The sequence below is a fragment of the Erythrolamprus reginae genome, chromosome 3, assembly GCF_031021105.1.
Source record: "Erythrolamprus reginae isolate rEryReg1 chromosome 3, rEryReg1.hap1, whole genome shotgun sequence".
Classification (NCBI taxonomy): Eukaryota; Metazoa; Chordata; class Lepidosauria; order Squamata; family Dipsadidae; genus Erythrolamprus; species Erythrolamprus reginae.
This window is the reverse complement of record NC_091952.1, coordinates 174,946,901-174,966,232: the sequence shown is the minus strand read 5'-3', so window position 1 is coordinate 174,966,232 and position 19,332 is coordinate 174,946,901. Positions and strand designations below refer to the sequence as shown.

Below are 19,332 nucleotides of genomic sequence, written 5' to 3'. Positions count from 1 at the left end.
CTTCAACTTGTGGACTTGTGGAGTTGCAGTCCACAAGTTTTAAAGTTGCCAAGTTTGAAGACCTCTGAGTTAATGTAAACCATTACAGCTGAGATGTACAGCTTTTTCTCCCCATGGCTAAAATCTGGGTGTGTATTTTTTAAAACAAAGATCAGTTTAGGCCTAAAGTACTGCATGCACCAAAGTACTAACATTGGGCACATTTCATGAAAAAGTGAAGCATTGCTCTGTTGCTTTTGATTTCAGTGTAAGTAACCTTAACTAGATCTTTCAATCTGCCCACTTAAAAGTTATTAATTTGGAATTTAAGTGGAAATAATCTGAGACCTGTGCTGTCATTCACCGTACTCATTTATCATAATCAGTTCCTTCTTTTATTTATGACTCTTGGGGAAGGTTAGAGTTAGGTAGCTGGATAATAATAATAAAAAAACATCTGCATTGTTATTTGTTATTTTATTGTTGTAAGCCGTCCTGAGTCCTTCGGGAGTGGGCGGCATACTAAACAAACAAACAAACAAACAATAAATGTGCAATTAGAATGCCTTCCTTTTGATACCAGAAATCACAGGAGACTCAGAGTGATCAAGTGCTTTTTGAATATTCTTTTGATGCAGTACCTGACCCAAAAGCTTTAAAATATAATCTTGCACATTATTGCAAAATCCTGTCGGAATGCCTGGTGCAAGGGAATTTATGTTTTGCATACATGTAGATGTGCTTTTGCACAAATTTGACTCTTGTTGACCAGCTTGATTTTGTTTTTGCTGTTGTTGAAAAAGAAGTATCAGTTAAATTCTGTGTGCAAGTAACTAAAAATGTTAGCTTTCTGATGTTAATATCACAGCTTACCTCAAACTGCCTCTGAAGAACAGCTGGAAAAATGCCTTGCCTAGTAGAACAGCTTTAGTTGTCACTCTTGTTAGTCATTCTACTTTAAATCCCTCTGTCTGCTTCAGTCTCTACTTTATGTAACCATCCTATCTGTATTTAGCTTGACATTATGTGCGAGGTATTCACATAGATTGCAAGCTTTTCCCTTTCTCTCTTTTTTGACATCATTATGTTCAAGGTCAATATGTTTTCTCCATTGACACAGCTAACTTCTGTATAAAAAGGTGTTTTCTTTAAAGTTTAATAAAAAGGCTCAAAGCTGGTCCTTAAAAATGCCGTCTATAAATGCTTATGAATAACCTGGTTTTAATTATATCCTTTTCACATCTATTGCAAGAATTAATACTGTGTTTCCTCAAAAATAAGACTCTGTCTTATATTTTTTTTAACCCAGAAATAAGCATTTGGCCTTATTGCCATGCACCCAAAAGCCCGATAGTCTTATTATAAGGAGATGTCTTATTTTGGGGGAAACAGGGTAGTAGAACTCTGTACAAAGTTGTTTGTATTTCCTGGCCTTTATTGCGCCAGGAATAGGACACCATTGATTCTTACTTGGAATAGGATCATAAAAGTCCATCAAATAGCATTTAAGATAATATAGTGGTAACAGAGATATTTCACTGCTCAAAGTGAAATCTAAATGTCAATGAATGTCATTGTTAGATCCACTACTTCGATACAGATATTTGGAAGAATTAAACTAGTAATTTGAAAAGTCATCCTGGATTAAGATTTATGTGGATTTATTTGCAAAGCTGAAGTGTAGCATTTGGGATGAATTTGTAATTATATTTCCTTGGTCAATCTGAGCATTAGCGTGAAAGTGAGGGCTCTTTTTTTACAGTTGTGTTCAGTGTGTGTTTATCAGCAAAGAAGATAATTGGTTAATATTTCCCCCGTGGTTTGCTATCATCCCCTAGCTAGCTGCTGTTACATAGTTTATTGCTCTTTTCTCTGTAATGGCCTAGTTCCAGCTGTTTGATGCTCCCAACTGGGATCCGCAGGAGAGACCTTAAGAGCCCAAAGACTATAACTCTGTTTTCATTTTTCATGCCTTTGGAGTCCACTCATTATGACCCTTATTGTTTTTCCCGGGAGATGTAGAAACAAGGTGCCAGAGAATAAGTGGGAGGTCTTGGGAGGAGCTATGTGTTAAAAAGAAGTGTGATGCTTTTGGGTGTCTACTCTGCTACTGTGATTTAGGTTTCCATCTGCAATCATGGCAACAGGTGTTGAATTTAGAATGCTGTTTTCTAACCTGATGTGATTGGATTCACAAAAAGCACCATTCAAGCGATTGGATTTAACAGAGACAGGAGCAATACTTGGGTAGGGTCAAGGCAAAAATCGCTATCTTAAATTAAAATGAGTTAAAATGAATTGTAAGTTAATCAACATATTGAATACAGTCACTGTGATTTCTCCCTATTTCTTTAATAACTTGCACCCTACATCACCCTCTGAGTCTGCGGAGAGGGGCGACATACAAATCCAATTAATAATAATAATAATAATAATAATAATAATAATAATAATAATAATAATCGTCATAGTCATAGTCATAATCATAAAAACTTCACAAAATATTAACCACTTTTAGAATCCTTTTGAGTGTCATATTCAAAGTCTGACAAGAGTTACACAAAGGCCGGGGATCTCGGACAGAGCCTCACTGCCATAAACCGTGCATGCCATAAATTACAGATAGATTCACATGTCATGCTAAGTCAAAGCCAACAAACCCTGTTGGGAGACGATCATCCTGGTTATCCAGAAAGCAACGGTTACTTGCCTTGATTATAGGAACTTTTGAGCATCTGATTTTCTATTATGATACGATCTCTATTTTTGCAAGTAAAGAGAATGGTAGGAAACAGTGTTCTGTATGGATTGATACCAATGGTGTGTTTATGTATTTTTCTCATATGTAATTATGCTCTTTTCCTCCTCCTCTAGGTGTGATGTCTGCTGCATTACCTTCCGCACACACCGGGGGTTGTTGCGGCATAATGCAGTCATTCATAAACAACTTCCAAAGGACCCAACTGGAAAGCCTTACATTCAGAACAATCCTTCAATTCCCGCCGGCTTCCATGATTTGGGCTTCACAGACTTTTCTTGTAGGAAATTTCCTCGCATTTCTCAGGTACTTGTTCATTTTACCTGGCTGCTTGTGTAATATCCATACTTCCTTTTCTATTTACTGTATTTTTCGAAGTATAAGTCACACCGTTTTACCCCCCAAAAGAGGGTGAAAACTTGGGTGTGTCTTATACATTGAATGTAGCCCCACTCAGCCACCTCCATCCTTTTGCCTCTACCTCCCAGCAATTTACCTGCAGAAAACAGCGCAGAGCCTGATTAGCGCAAGCAACTGATTATTGGCCTCCAGACCAACAGCTGATGGAAGCTGCAGGCAGGCCCACCTGCTAAAATGAAAGTGAAACTAAAACTGTAAGGGGGCAAATTGCTGGGAGGGAGAGGCAGAGGCAGAATTTTATTTTCGTATGCTAATCAGTTGCTGAAACTAGATGCAAGTAGGTAAGTCAATAACTATAAATCTCTATAGAATGTTCAAATGATTAAACTTACTTTTTAAAGATTGCTTTATTATTGTTTTAGACAACTTAATAAAATGAAGAAGCCTTTTAAAATAAATGCTTGATCGGAAGGGGCTCAGTGCTTTTGTATCCTCTTTTAAATAGCAGAAAATAATGTATACTTCAAGAAAGCCACATCAGTTTTAACAGCATTTGTACAAGTATAATCTGAAATGTAACAATGGTGCTGTTTAATATTAAAATATGGCAGCTGATTAGATCTAGTTAAATAATTGGGAGGAGTTTAAGAAAACCTTTTGCCATGAATATACTGTATTAATATACGTCATTATTTCTATGGTTCAAGCACACATGCACAGAAATACACAGCAAACATTGTATATAGAAACATAGAAACATAGAAGTCTGATGGCAGAAAAAGACCTCATGGTCCATCTAGTCTGCCCTTATACTATTTTCTGTATTTTATCTTAGGATGGATATATGTTTATCCCAGGCATGTTTAAATTCAGTTACTGTGGATTTATCTACCACGTCTATATTCTATATTCTATATTCTATATAGAATATAGAATAATATAGAATAATATAGAATATAGAATAGAACAGAATAGAATAGAATTCTCCATTGGCCAAGTGTGATTGGACACAAAAGGAACCTGTCTTTAGTGCAGATGCTCTCAGTGTACACAAAAGAAAAAGAGACATTTGTTAAGAATCTTGAGAGACAACACCCAATGATTGCCATAGGGGTCAAATAAGCAATGAGGCAAGAATCAACATTAATAAAAAATCCCAAGGGTACAAGCAACAAGCCGCAGTCATAAAGTCATAGGTGGGAGGAAATGGGTGATAGGAATGATGAGGAAAACTTAGTAGCTATAGTAGTGCAGACCTAGTACATAGTTGGACAGTGTTGAGGGAATTATTTGTTTAGCAGAGCGATGGCGCTCAGGAAAAATCCCTGTTCTTGTGTCTAGTTGTCTTGGGAATTCTGGGAGTTGAAGTCCAAATATCTTCAAGTTGCCAAGGTTGGGAAACACTGCTCTAGAGGGATTCATTGTAGATTGCAAGAAAAAAAAAAATTAATTTTCTTTCGGTTTCAACTTCACCAAATAAATTTGCACAAAGCTCTCGAAGGTAAACAAGGCTGAGATAAGATAAATCTCTAGAGTTGACTTCAGACAGATGCAGGTTGTCAAAAGTATTTCTGCTATCATCTGTGCTGTTTTCTGGGAGGCAAATTGCTGGGAGGCAGAGGCAGATTTCTCCCTTGGAGCATCGGTCTCTTAGAATCAGTTTCAGTTCCACAAAGGTGGCTGCTGTTGACCTTTGGATTTTGTGGATACTTTTTAATGCTCATGTGCTTTCTTGTGATGTCTCCTAGGTTTGGTGTGAAATAAACCTGCGGAGGTGCACCAGCGATTATCATCGCTACATCTGTGATGTATGCAACAAGGCATTCCCCATGCTAACAGCACTCAAGCTGCACGAAGACACCCATGCAACCAATCAGGGAAGAGAAGTGCGCAACCTGCACTCAGAGGATGCAGACCTAAAAGCTTACATGGCATCCTTGGGACTGCAGCATACCAAAGACATTGAATCTGTCAAGCGGGAGGAGCTCGTGCCAGATGATGAGGTCCAAGAAATGCAGCTACGAACACTGAAATGTAACCTACCTCAGGGACCTGGAAGTGATAACCAGATGACCCTATCTCCTCTGGAGGCTGCCTCTGTGGGAGGCCCCTTTTCAGTCCTTCCCCCTACAAAAGAAAATATGAAGCTACTCTCACTACAGTCTTTCCAGAAAGGCTTCGTAATCCAGCCCGACAATAGCATTGTTGTCAAACCCATTTCTGGTGAATTAGCAGATATCCAGCAGATCCTAAAGATGGCATCCTCAGCAACTCCACAAATCAGCTTCCCACCACTGTCTAAGGCATCTCATATCCCCATCCCATCCATATTCAAACATATGCCTCCTCTGAAGCCAAAGCCATTGGTAGCCCCTAGGACCCTTGTAGCAAGTTCAACACCACCGCCACTGGTCAACACTCAGCAAGCCTCACCAGGGTGTATCAGCCCAAGCCTTCCTCCAGCACCACCCAAAACCTCAGACCAAGAATCGACTTCCGTCGCACACAGTAAACCCAGAACAAACTCCAGTCCTTCTCCCCAGACTAAGCCAGAATCTTTGGGTCAGCATGAAATGAAGACTCAGCTGGAGCAAGACAGCATCATAGAAGCCCTTTTGCCTTTGACCATGGGGACAAAAATAAAACAAGAGGTGACCGAGCGAGACTTCAAGGCCATCATAACTGGAACCGCAAACAAGAAAACCCCAGCTATGAGGAAAGTGTTGTATCCGTGCCGTTTTTGTGAGCAAGTGTTCCCTTTCTCCGGAGTCTTGCGAGCTCATATCCGTTCTCACTTAGGCATCTCCCCTTATCAGTGTAACATCTGTGACTACATTGCAGCCGACAAGGCAGCCCTGATCCGGCACTTGAGGACGCATAGTGGGGAGAGGCCGTACATCTGCAAGATTTGCCACTATCCTTTCACGGTGAAAGCCAATTGCGAAAGGCACCTGCGCAAGAAGCACCTCAAAACAACGAGAAAGGACATCGAGAAGAACATTGAGTATGTGGCCAGCAACGCGGCCGAGATGGTCGATGCTTTCTGCTCCCCGGATACCGTGTGCAAATTCTGCGGGGAGGACCTGAAACATTACCGGGCCCTCCGGGTCCACATGAGGACACACAGCAGCTGCCAGAAGAAGAAGCCATTTGAATGTAAGGAGTGCGGCACTGCCTTCTCAGCCAAGCGGAACTGCATTCATCATATCCTCAAGCAGCATTTGCACATCCAGGAGCGGGAGATCGAGAGCTATGTGCTGGCCGTGGACTGCACACCTCCAGAAAGCCAGCCTGACCCTGTGTTACTGGAAGAAAGCACTTATCTGGATTGCAAATCTGTGTCACCTTTCCTGGAATCGCAGAACGGCTTTTTAAGGGGGGCTCCCTCGCACCCATCGATCAAACTTGAAACGGCAAATAACTTCCCGATGGATTTTGATGAGCCTTTAGATTTCTCACAAAAGAACAAAACCTTGAATTCTGTCCTGGTTAAGCAAGAGAACCCCTTCGGGTCCTCTTTCTACGACAGCTCCATGGAGCCCATTGACCTGTCGATTCCCAAGCCTCCCAAAAAGGAGAATGAGGAGGGTAGCGCGGGTGAAGGTAAGAAGCAAGAGCTCCACGATGGCCACGAAGAGAAATTCCAAGGCTGTCTACCGTCTCCTCCAGCTAACGGCAACCTGGAAAACACAGCTCTCAGACATTCCCAGCCCCTGAAGGGACCACTTCATTTGACTGTCCCAGTAATTTCTCCAGGCATCTTGGGGAACTCGGTTTTGCTGAGGCCTTTGAGGCCCAAACCGCCGTTTCTCTTGCCAAAACCTCTCGCAACGAAAGAGCTGCCACCCCTCGCTTCCATTGCACAGATTATTTCATCGGTGGCTTCGGCTCCAGCTTTGCTCAAAGCAGAGGTCTCGGACTCTCCACCCAAGGCGACCATTGGCAGCCCCACCACCTCTGAAAAGTTAGGAAGCTCCAGTCCTAAAACAACTCTCCCGGCCACTATCCAGGCAGATCCCATCTCTCCCAGTGACTTAACGAAGAGCACCAGCAGCCCAACGGGGTCCCAGAAATCCTCCTCGTCTGGATCGGCAAAGAAAAGAGGCAGAAAGAAAGGCACAAAAAACAAGCCCAAAGCTAGCAGCGGTCTGGACTTGGAATCAAGCGGGGAGTTTGCCAGCATAGAGAAAATGCTGGCAACCACAGACACCAATAAATTCAGCACGTTTCTACAATCGACGGCAGACTTTAAAGAAGCCGCTGATAAAAACGGAGCCAGCGAGGAAGAGAGAGAGGCCGTTGAAGACAAACTCCTGCGTGGAAAGCGGAATGCCTACTCAAACTGCATTCAGAAAATCAAGTGCCCCCACTGCCCTAGAGTTTTCCCCTGGGCAAGTTCTTTGCAGAGGCACATGCTCACTCATACAGGTAAGAGAGCTCTTACAAAAGGGCCAGGGTGCTGGTGGTGGTAGGTGGGTTAGGGAGGGGCTGGATACGCTCACAGGAATTTTTTTATTTTATTTTATTTATTAGATTTGTATGCCGCCCCTCTCCCCCCCAGATCCCTCTTAGTTGAGGGATCTGGGGGGGGGGGAAGCATCATTCATTCATTCATTTATTAATTCATTCATTCATTCATTCATTCGTTCATTCATTCATTCATTCATTCATCAATATCCAAAAGGAATTGCCAGAAAAATCTGCCAGCTTTAGTGTATTGATAAGTTTATTTTCTATTGCTTCAATCTAGGAACTTCCTTGTTTTCTTTTTTTTTTTAAAGTGGGATCTATGACTGCACACTATATTTGCGCACCAGTAATTTAATTTGGTAAATTTATATAGCCGTCCAGCCATCTCTGGATGGCTAACTGTTAAAAGAAATAGAACCAAAGAGAATCACAGGTCGGTGATGAAAATTGCACCTAAATTCAAACGTTATAGAACAGCAACAGGACATAATTGAACTCCACACATTCAACCAGACCCTCCCCACTATTTGCGTGGATTAGCAGCAGTTGACCTCATGCTGGAGGGTTGACCCTTGTACTTGTAAGATCAAATCCTGATTTACAGCCCAGTTTTCTATTTTGAGCATGACGGACTATGATTTGCGGCAACCAAACAGGGTAGAGTGTGGGGGGTGGGCGGGCGTTGAACTCACTCAAATGCCAAACTCTACTGTGGCAACTTAATCTCTAACTACTGCTCTGAGTATAAGGAATTGTTTTTTTTTCTGACAAGAGGCAGAACTGGAAGCTGCAATATTGCAGAAGTAGTTTTGCTGTGTCCTAAATTCATTCTGAAAAAAATCATTTTTTTAAAAGGATAGATGAGGATTTCTGACTTAATTCTCCCTCCTTGTCAACTAGAACAGCTCTGGGGTTTTGACTCTCATCCATATCATATCTTAGTTTCATCAGGTGTTTTGGGAAGTATATGTCAAGGTATCCAGGTTGGGAAAAGCCGGGAGAGGAAAGGTTGGGTTTAATAGATTGGGAGGAAAGAAACAGCAGAAGAGTGCATATTCTGTTTTCCTGCTGTCAGATTTGTTTCCCTTATCAGTTTTTTCCATTTGTGAAGCTTGAACATTGCTTCCTCCTACACTTTTCAGTGGCAGCATTTGGAATAACAATAGAGGACAGAAAGCCACACTGCTGCTCCTTTCGGCTCCCCCCTGTCTTCATTGCCTTCATTAGAAGTTGCTTTTCATGGCTCAGGAATTCTGGGAGTTGAAGTCCACAAGTCATAAAGGGCCATCATTCCCCACCACTGTTCTAAAGGAACTTAGGATAACACTTGCATTAGCTCTTTATATCTATGATGTTTGCAGAAATTAATGCCTCATTATTATTGTTGTTGTTGTTGTTATTATTATTATTATTATTATTATTATTATTATTATTATTATTATTATATTTGTATGCCGCCCTTCTCCAAATACTCGGGGCGGCTCACAAGATATAAAAAACAATACAGCAACAAATCTAAATTAATTAAAAATTACTATTAAAATCCCCTATATATTAAAATCAGTCAGCCAATTCATTCACGACCACACATCATATTTTGTAAACGGGCGGGGGGGCGGGAGGGGGCTTGATCTAATTGCCCCATGCCTGGTGACATAAATGAGTCTTAAGACTCCTGTGAAAGGCGAGGAGGGTGGGGGCAGTGCGAATCTCTGGGTGGAGCAGATTCCAGAGGGCCTGGACCGCCACAGAGAAGGCTCTTCCTCTAGGCCCCACCAGATGACATTGTCTAGCCCAGTGTTTCCCAACCTTTTTTGAGCCGCGGCAGATTATTCATATTTTCAAAATCCTGGGGGAACATTGAGAGGGGGGGGGGGCTTAAAAAAAGTTTGGACAAAAAAAATAAGAACCGTTTATTGTTCATGGGTGAAACTGTTTATCATAAATACCTATTTGTTGTAATCTATGAGCATCCATTTAGATTGTGATGAGATACATATTTGATAAATATGAACACTATTGCTCACAGTATGTGTAGAATGCTTAACAGTAGGTGTTGAGCACTTAGAAAGAATCTGAATTAAATTGATTGAAGGGAAATATATTCTGTACATGAGATGTTAACTATAATATGCTGAATCTATTAATATAATTCAAATGAGAACTTGGTATTGCAATGCTAGGCAAGCTATTCTCTGATGAATTCATTCAAGTGGGTAAATGCCAGGGGTGAAATCCAGCAGGTTCTGACAGGTTCTGGAGAACCAGTAGTGAAAAGTTTGAGTAGTTTGGAGAACCAGTAGCAGAAATTTTTAGTAGTTCAGAGAACCAGTAGTGAAATTTTTTAGTAGTTCAGAGAACCAGTAACAGAAATTTTGAGTAGTTTGGAAAACCAGTAGCAGAAATTTTGAGTAGTTCAGAGAACCAGTAACAGAAATTTTGAGTAGTTCGGAGAACCAGTAGCAGAAATTTTGAGTAGTTCGGAGAACCAGTAGCAGAAATTTTGAGTAGTTCGGAGAACCAGTAGCAGAAATTTTGAGTAGTTCGGAGAACCAGTAGCAGAAATTTTGAGTAGTTCGGTGAACCAGTAGTAGAAATTTTGAGTAGTTCGGAGAACCAGTAGCAGAAATTTTGAGTAGTTCGGTGAACCAGTAGTAGAAATTTTGAGTAGTTCAGAGAACCAGTAGCAGAAATTTTGAGTAGTTCGGAGAACCAGTAGCAGAAATTTTGAGTAGTTCGGAGAACCAGTAACAGAAATTTTGAGTAGTTCGGAGAACCGGCAAATACCACCTCTGGTGGGAATGGGAATTTTGCAGTATCCTTCCCCTGCTACACCCACCAGCAGTAAAAAAAAATTGGATTTCACCACTGGTCAATGCTGAAATAGACTCAAGAACAGTATGAATCCCTCTTCTTGGTTTTGCAAATACTGTAATCCCTCCTACAGCTCCATGTGAGTATTTGCTTTGTGTCATTTTCCCTCCTTTTCAGAAGCCTCACCCCTCAAAAAATAATAACAGCCACCTTCAGGTATAAATTCAGTGTTCATGCCAAAGGCCCAGAACATTCAGAAGAAAGTTTGCTTGATGAAAGGAAGGAAGGGGCTGTCCACACTACATACCAACCAAATCTTGATAATATGTGCAGTTGATGAATGAATTCAGTGCTGCCATATATTTATGTCATTGTTGTGGTAACTTCAGCATTAACTGCTACTCACTGAAGCTGGATTTCATACAATTAGGACAAAGTGCAGTATATTGACTTTCCCTCCATCAATTTAATTTCATTATTTCCCACCTCTTTTTATTTGTTTCAGTGTGTTCTTATAATGTTGGTGTAATGATGCACAAATCAAAGCAAGCTCTTCATGTCTGCCGCACAGCTTGGGTTATCCTTAAATATCTGCCATTGACTCTACTGCCATTACTGTTATTATGACAACCTATTTTTCAAGTGTTGATTCATTTGCTTGTGCAGCAGGATGAGGCAAGGAGAAAGAAAATGACAAATTGAAACTTGGGAAACATTCCTAAAACCTCACACTGCAATGAGAAGATTCCCACAGTAGCTCTTGCTCTAGTCTAGTATCAAGATTTTGTGGGTGGTATTTTCCTCCCTCTTAAAGGAAAAATCGGTTAAGCGGAAAATAAAAAGTCCTGGTTCACAATCTTAGCATTTTTCAAATTGTACAAAATCAGTTCCTTGAATTGCCAAGAGAATATACTGAGCCACCCTGAGTCTACGGAGAGGAGCGGCATACAAATCTAATTATTAATAATAATAATAATAATAATAATAATAATAATAATAATAATAATGTTTACTTACTTACTTACTTACTTACTTACTTACTTACTTACTTACTTACTTACTTACTTACTTACTTACTTACTTACTTACTTATTTTTATGCCACCCCTCTCCGTAGACTCGGGGCGGCTCACAGCAATAATAAACAATATATAACAAATCTAATAATTTAAAAGAAACACTAAAAGCCCCATTATTAAAAGCAAACATACACACAAGCATACCATACATAAACTGTATAGGCCCGGGGGAGATGTTTCAATTCCCCCATGCCTGATGGCAAAGGTGGGTTTTAAGGAGTTTACGAAAGGCGAGGAGGGTGGGGGCAGTTCTAATCTCTGGGGGGAGCTGGTTCCAGAGGGTCGGGGCCACCACAGAGAAGGCTCTTCCCCTGGGTCCCGCCAAATGGCATTGTTTAGTTGACGGGACCCAGAGAAGGCCAATTATTATTATTATTATTATTATTATTATTATTATTATTATTATTATTATTAATATTATTATAGTTGAAGCCCACCATGTTTAAAGACCAAACTGAGCCTTTTGGCCTCAGTGTGTCAAAAATTAAAAAAAATGCCTAACTTGATTTTGCTGGTGTGTCATTGCCTCCCCATCCCAAACAAAGAAACCATTATTTCTCTCCCCATCCCCACCCCCCAGTCTAGACTACTGAACAGTGGCAGTTGGTGGTAACCCTGAGGCTGGGCCTAAAATCAAGGACTAGGTCTCAGCTTCAGCCTACTACTAATGCCTACTAGAAAGCCAGCTTGTACTGTTTCCCAAGGCCTGATTACACCCATGGGTTAACACTCCCCAGGATCTTCCATGTACTACTTATTTGCAAGTGGTGTTCAGGCCTGTATAGTCTCCCCAAAAGCTGCTCAGAGTTGTACAAGAGCTTTATTCTTGAAGCAGCTTTGGGAGGAAGGCTGTTCCATAGCCCCTGCAGCCTTGGAAAATCGCACAATCCACGCCCCATTCTCGTGCGATTTTTGGAGACTCCAAAGGCCATGTAAGAGCATAGTTTTCGGGAACATAGATTGCAGAAAAGTACACCTCATTCTTACCTGGTGTCTACAGCCTTCGGAAAATCGCAGAAGAATGTGGCGTACTTTTAAGAATCATTGTTGGGTGTAGGTGAATGCTGCTGTAGCTTTGTCATAATTGGCCTAATGCAGTGTTTCCCAACCTTGGCAACTTGAAGATATTTGGACTTCAACTCCCAGAATTCCCCAGCCAGCAAATGCTGGCTGAGGAATTCTGGGAGTTGAAGTCCAAATATCTTCAAGTTGCCAAGGGAACACTGGCCTAATGTATTATTATTTAATACAGGTCATACCGAGACTTTTATTTGGGTTTGTTGCACAATATGATAACATGATTTTTTTAACAGAAACATTAAATAATATACTGTAATATTTATTTTTTGAAATTATCTGTTCCTGGAGGCTTATGTGTGTATCTGAAAAAAAATGTCCATTAATGAACTGTGAAAATTCCTATTACTTGAGTAGTGATTAGGAAGTCTCCTGAGAGATGGCAATGGTTGGAATACACACGGAAAAAGTATTTTGACCCTGTCTGATTCATTCCTGCTTTCTATTTTGTGATATCCCACTATTGTCTTTTTTTGTGGGGTTTCAAGATGATTAGAGGCTATCTTTATGCATGGTTGAATTGCATGACTAGTTGTAGGGGTTTTTTTTACTTACGAAACCCAGCTGGCATTTGCAGCTTGTATTTTGATGACTTGACTAGGAGAGAATTTTGGTCTGCCCTCTAATGTTTGTTTTTATAGCTGTGTGTGAATTGATCGAAGCTGCATGCAATACGAGGAATTGTTCCCTTCCTTAGGCAGCTAGCTTTTAAGCCTTTGACTTGCTGTAGAAATGGCCAGAGGTAGTAACAGTGCTGATAGTGAACTTTCCTGAATTATCTTGTTTCTCCATGCCCTATGCCCATGATGGCAAACCTATGGCACCCGTGCCAGAGGTGGCACGCCGAGCCCTCTCTGGGGGCACGTGCACCGTTGCCAGCTATTCTTCTGGTTTCTTCGGAGAGGGGTGGCATACAAATCTAATAAATTATTATTATAATTATTAGGCCGGTTTCTTTGAGCCGTTTTTGGGCCTTTTCCTGGGTTATTTTCAGGCCGGTTTCAGACTGTTTTTCAGGGCATTTTGAGGGTGTTCTTCAGGGCGTTTCAGGATGATTTTTGGGGCATTCAGGCCATTTTCAGGGTTGCTTTTGGGGGGCCATTTTCAGGCATGTACACCAGCCAGCTGGTCTTTGGTTTTCGGGCACATGTTCTGGTTTGGGCACTTGGTGCTGAAAAGATTCTCCATCACTGCCTGATGCCCTATCTATTTTTTCTCTATCACATACATTATCTCTTTGGACTTTTACTTTATAAAATGAATTAATCATGTGTTTCTATCGCCTTTTCCCTAATTTAGTCATGAACGTTTTTTTCCTTGAGCTCGGAAGTCATTCCTGCAGGTAGATTGAATAAGGAGATTTCCCCTTTGATATTGTGAAGTGTTCTAATTAGACACATAGCCTGCCATGGAAATTATACTGGTGACTTAAATAAATGTGTGAAATGAAAGAGTCTTCTCTTTAAGTAACTGGTGGAAGCTTTTGGATGAGTTTAAATGCCAAGGGAAGATTGCAAGCCAGTTCTACAGTTGCCTCTCATTTTATTGAGCCCATAACCTTCTAGATCAGTTCTAAATGGGCCACAGAAGCTATAATCATTGGCAGTCAATCATAGATTTCCTTCTGGATTTTTGTGGTGTCATATGAACAATTGATTACAGCGTATTCCACTGATACCAAACATCTCAAAATAGTTATTAGTTATTAAATCCATATGGTTTTTCAGACAGTTATATTGGAGGACTTTCAGAGTTTTGGGGTTTCAGCGTCAGTCTGTCTTCCTTAGGTTATTTTATGTATGGCTATACTGGAATCCTGAGCAGGTTACTTGGGAAGTAAATGGCTTCACATTTATTAGGGGCCTTTAAAAAAAATTAATTGATTTAGGACTGAGCTGAGTCAAAATTGCTCAAACTAAGTCAGAGGTCTTCAAACTTGGCAACTTTAAGACTTGTGGACTTCAACTCCCAGAATTCACCAGCCAGCATAGCTGGCTGGAGAATTCTGGGAGTTGAAGTCCACAAGTCTTAAAGTTGCCAAGTTTGGGGACCCTTGAACTAAGTTGAAGGGATAGGAAATCACAAGGAGCTCCTCTGATACATTAGGAAAAAAAAAGATAAATATGTTTTTTTTCCCTGCTTCATTCAGGTCAGAAGCCCTTCCCTTGTCAAAAATGTGATGCCTTCTTTTCTACCAAATCTAACTGTGAACGCCACCTCTTACGCAAACACGGAGTTGCCAACTACTGTCTGAGAAGAAACGGGCTTATCCCCCAATCTAAAGAAAGTGATGCTGGAGCTCATGATAGCACAGGTAGCTTTTTTAGGTTGTTCCAGAATTTAAAGATAAGTTGTGTTCCTTTTTTGCTTTGGGCTTTTAGAGGAATCAGTGAGGCTTTAGAAGACTTTTCAGGACCCGAGGAAATTCAATTAGATGTCCCAGAAGTGCTTTTTTCAAGAGGTAACTGGACTTTCTGTTTTTTTCTTTGAAGACATTTCGCTTCTCATCTAAGAAGCTTCTTCAGATTTGATTGGTTGGTGGGGAATTCTTCAGTCAGAGCTGAAGAAGCTTCTTGGATGGCAAGCGAAATGTCTTCGGAAAAACAACAACAGAAAGTCCCGTTGCCTCTTGAAAAAAACACCTTTGGGACAACCATGACCTGGATGACTGAGACAAATTCAATTAGATGTTAACATCTTGACCAACCTAAGTCTGCTGTGGGGGTTTCCCCCCCTATTTACGAGAGGTGGGAGCGTTGAAAGTCTCACCGGCAGGCAAGAGGGTTCTATGTCAAATCTTGCTCTTTCTAATCTTTTGCTTTAGATGAAGTTCTGAGATGAAAAATAATATTTACCCAGCAGACATCAAGGGAGAGAAAAACGTTCTTGCCTGCCCAATGCTGGGATTTCAATGGCTCATTTGTTCAGCATAGGAAATCACAAGTTTTGGATTCTGTGATGCATAGGTTGTGTTGCTGAAATGTGTAATTTGGCCTTGAAAGGAATTTTTATTTGGCAAAGGACAAGGAGATAGGGACCAAGATAGTTGTCATTGTTCTAGATTATCAAAGCAGACAGGTGTTATAGTAGTTTACAAATTTTAAATCGTCATAAGATTTCTTTATTTATTGGATTTGTATGCCGTCCCTCTCCGCAGACTCGGGGCGGCTACAGTATATATGTACCATAATGAGGAATCAGTGTTTTCTAAATGTCTTGGATCCCACTCATCTTAATTTTATAGAAATCTTACTAGAATTACAATTCATGATGCAGCCCCTAAAGAAAAGGGGGGGGGGGGGAAGTGTGAAAAGAAGAATGAAAAAAATATTTAAAACCTTGTCTCTTCAATCCTGATCAACAAATATCCATTAAGTGTTAGATGAAATAACAATCTATCTATTTTAACAATCAAATAAACCAATTTTATATTCTTTCCTTTTTCTTCTAATAATCTTTATAATCAAATAATGGCCTAGAACTTGATTTCTTATCATTTTTTCTTTTTCACAAAATTCTTCAAAGTTTTAACAAGCCTCTTTTGTAAATCCAGTACTGTATAAGAAAATTATCCATATCACTCTCTTCATTTGTTATTTGTAGACTCTTAATTATTAAAATATTAACCACTTTCTTTTCTATGTCTGGTATAACATCTTTTTCCGTGTCATTCTTGTATCTAGTCATTTTTAAATGCACTTTCAAATCATTCTCAATCATATCAGGTAATATTCATTCTCCAAAGCAGCTTGAATACATAGTCTACCTATGAGGCAGATGTTCTTAATTTCTGAGTACATAGTTCATAAATTCCCATCAATATGTCAAATGTTAAAATATTTTGCTTCATTCTGTATTAGTAAGTTGAATTTTAATATTCTTTTCCTTTACTTGCAATCCTTAATTGCTTCTCATTTTCTATGATGTCCAATTTTTAAAGTTGGATCTCATTGTTTTTAAGAATTCAAGGCAAAAATATTTTTCCAAAAGAAGAATTCCTTATAATTAACTGAAAAATCTTTTTTCAAAATTACCCTTTGTAAAGATGGGTGTTTATAACTTTCTACAATCAAAGTTTTAATCACCTCTGTGTTGTTTATCAAGATTTTTTAAAACTATTTGTATTTAAAAGTTATTTCAATAAGGAAACCCACTCAGCGCTATAAAATCCCTTGGTCCAAAGGTTCTGAATATCTGGAAAGCAGTTAAAATGCAATTTCCAAAAGTGATCTGGAAAAGGTGCAAAAAAGGGCAACAAGTATGATCAAGGAAATGGAGCCACCTCCCTTATGAAACCAGGTTGCAATGCCCTGGTCTCTTCAGCCTTGAAAGATGGCATTTTCGAAGTGTATAAAATCATGCATGGGATAAAAATGGTGGAAAGAGAAAAAATATTTTCTCTATCACACAATACTAGGACAAGGGGGCAATCCCTAAAGCTCATAGGTAAGACAGCGAGGACAAAGAAAGGGAAATATTTCTTCACCCAGAGGGTCGTTGGTTTGTGGAATTCACTTCCAGAAGAGGTCGTGACAGCTGTCAGCCTCAATAGGTTCAAGGCAGGATTAGACAGATTTGTGGATGCCAAGTGTCGGTGGTTATTGAAATTTATGTCCATTTGCCGGTTCTATGTTGGTTGAGTCAGGCAGGATTCCCTTGAGTACCATTTGTTGGGGGTCAAGAGAAAGGGAGGGTTTTGTCTTCTCTTTCTGTTCAAGATCCCCATATACAATTGGTGGGCCACTGTGTGACACAGAATGCTGGACTCAATGGGCTTTGGCCTGATTCAGCATGGCTCTTCTTATGTTCTTATGATCAGACAGGGAAGTTTGCGAACCCAACATTCTTTTAAAGATGCCACCTGTGGTTTGCACAACATGGTTTATTCTCTTATCAGCTAGAGCTCTAAATCTGTTGGAAACATCTCTCTTGCAGTCTCATGAGGAGAAACTCTGTGAAGCATTTTTGGGTAATCCCAAATTCTCTGGTTCTCCATAAAGAATTACAAAAAGCAGGTCTGCTCACTAGTTCTTTTGTTCTGCTACATCTTCAGAGCCATTTTCAGTTTGCTGTTTTTTTCTCCCTGGCATTCCAGATCTCCATCATGCTAAGTAAGAAAGCCTTCCGCTGAAGATAATACATGATGAGAAATCCTATTTTTGTGTTATTAAAAAATATGTTTTTTGGCTTTTGTAACATTTTATATGGAAATGAGATTAAATTATCTGGATTAAAACTATTATTGATTGTTGGGAACTATGGTTCAGCTCCTGCCCCAGGAAATGTGGAGGTGGAGGCAGGGGAAACATCAACATGTCCTAGGCCTGTTTTGTTACCGGCAGAGTCAGGGAGTGCAGTTTCCTTGGCACACAGCCCAGGAAGCCAATCACCACTATCTTTGGTCGATTCAGATGACGAAAGTGTTAGACCCACGCAGGCACAGACTTATGCATTGAAGAGACCAATTAAGGAAATATTACAGGAGATAAGAGAGGCCACCTGTGTTTGGGTGGGGCTCCAGTAATTAGAGCTGCTGCTATAAATAGCAACGTGCTAGTTTGGCCTTTGTGGAAGATTATCTGAATGCAGTTCTTCAGTAAAGTGTGTGTGTGTGTTTCACTTCGTGGGAAGAAGGAGGGCTGTGACATTTCTTCACAGCTACTAGCTAAATACTTAAGGACTGATTAAGGGACTTGTACAGCCGACAAGGTTGTTTTGGGGAAGAGTGCTCTTTGCAATACAAAAAGGGTGCTTTGTTTCTTTTAAATTTTGTGATAAAGGACATTGTTTTGAATTTTCAAACGTGTGTGTGTGTCTGAAATTTGTACCCGTGAATTCTCGGGAGGCTTCTTCCCAAGAGCCCAGCAGAACACTCAATTCACAATTCAAAGTGTTGGTTATGACCTATAAAGCCCTTCATGGCACCGGACCAGATTACCTCAGGGACCGCCTTCTGCTGCACGAATCCCAGCGACCAGTTAGGTCCCACAGAGTGGATCTTCTCTGGGTCCCATCAACTAAGCAATGTCGCCTGGGGGGACCCAGGGGAAGAGCCTTCTCTGTGGCGGCCCCGGCCCTCTGGAACCAACTCCCCCCAGAGATTAGAACTGCCCCCACCCTCCTTGCCTTTCGTAAACAACTTAAAACCCACCTCTGCCGCCAGGCATGGGGGAATTGAGATCCTCTTTCCCCCTAGGCCTTTACAATTCTATGCATGGTATGTATGTATGTATGTTTGGTTTTTATATTAATAGATTTTTTAATCATCAATACCAAATTACTATTGTACACTGTTTTATTGTCGCTGTTAGCCGCCCCGAGTCTCTGGAGAGGGGCGGCATACAAATCCATTAAATAAATAAATAAATAAATAAATTTGTGACGATTGCAATGCTCCAGGGTCATGCGGTCAACTTTTGCGACCTTCGGACAAGCAAAGTCAATGGGGAAGCCAGATTCCCTTAACAACCAGGTTACTAATTTAACAACTGCAGGGATTCACGTGACTTCAGTGCCAAGAAAAAATGGGACAAAATTCACTTAACAACTAACTGATTCATTTAGCAACAGAAATTTTGGGCTCATTTGTGCTTCAGTGGATGTACACGTAGAAATAATGCTGATGACAGGAGGGGAGACATTTTCCCATTATTAGGGGGAAAAAACCTATCTTCAGGATGTGATGTTTGCAGTTATCACTCATGTTCTTGTTCTCAGCATCTCAGGTTGGAGAATTTAGCAGTCTGTGTCCACCTGTAACCATGGATGTTTAATTTTGAGGACGTTTTCCTCTCCA

The 19,332-nt window shown here is 40.5% G+C and overlaps 1 protein-coding gene across 9 annotated transcripts in view; it reads left to right on the top strand.

Moving 5' to 3' along the window:
• Positions 1 to 19,332, top strand: part of RREB1 (ras responsive element binding protein 1) — a 238,983-nt gene that overhangs the window by 200,479 nt on the left and 19,172 nt on the right. For 8 of the 9 annotated variants that reach the window (XM_070747213.1, XM_070747211.1, XM_070747209.1 and 5 more), the window contains 3 exons: positions 2,854 to 3,043; positions 4,846 to 7,525; positions 14,686 to 14,850. In XM_070747213.1, the coding sequence (XP_070603314.1) occupies positions 2,854 to 3,043; positions 4,846 to 7,525; positions 14,686 to 14,850 (3,035 nt within the window). The remainder of the gene's footprint in view (positions 1 to 2,853; positions 3,044 to 4,845; positions 7,526 to 14,685; positions 14,851 to 19,332) is intronic. The other variant, XM_070747215.1, reaches the window with a different exon arrangement.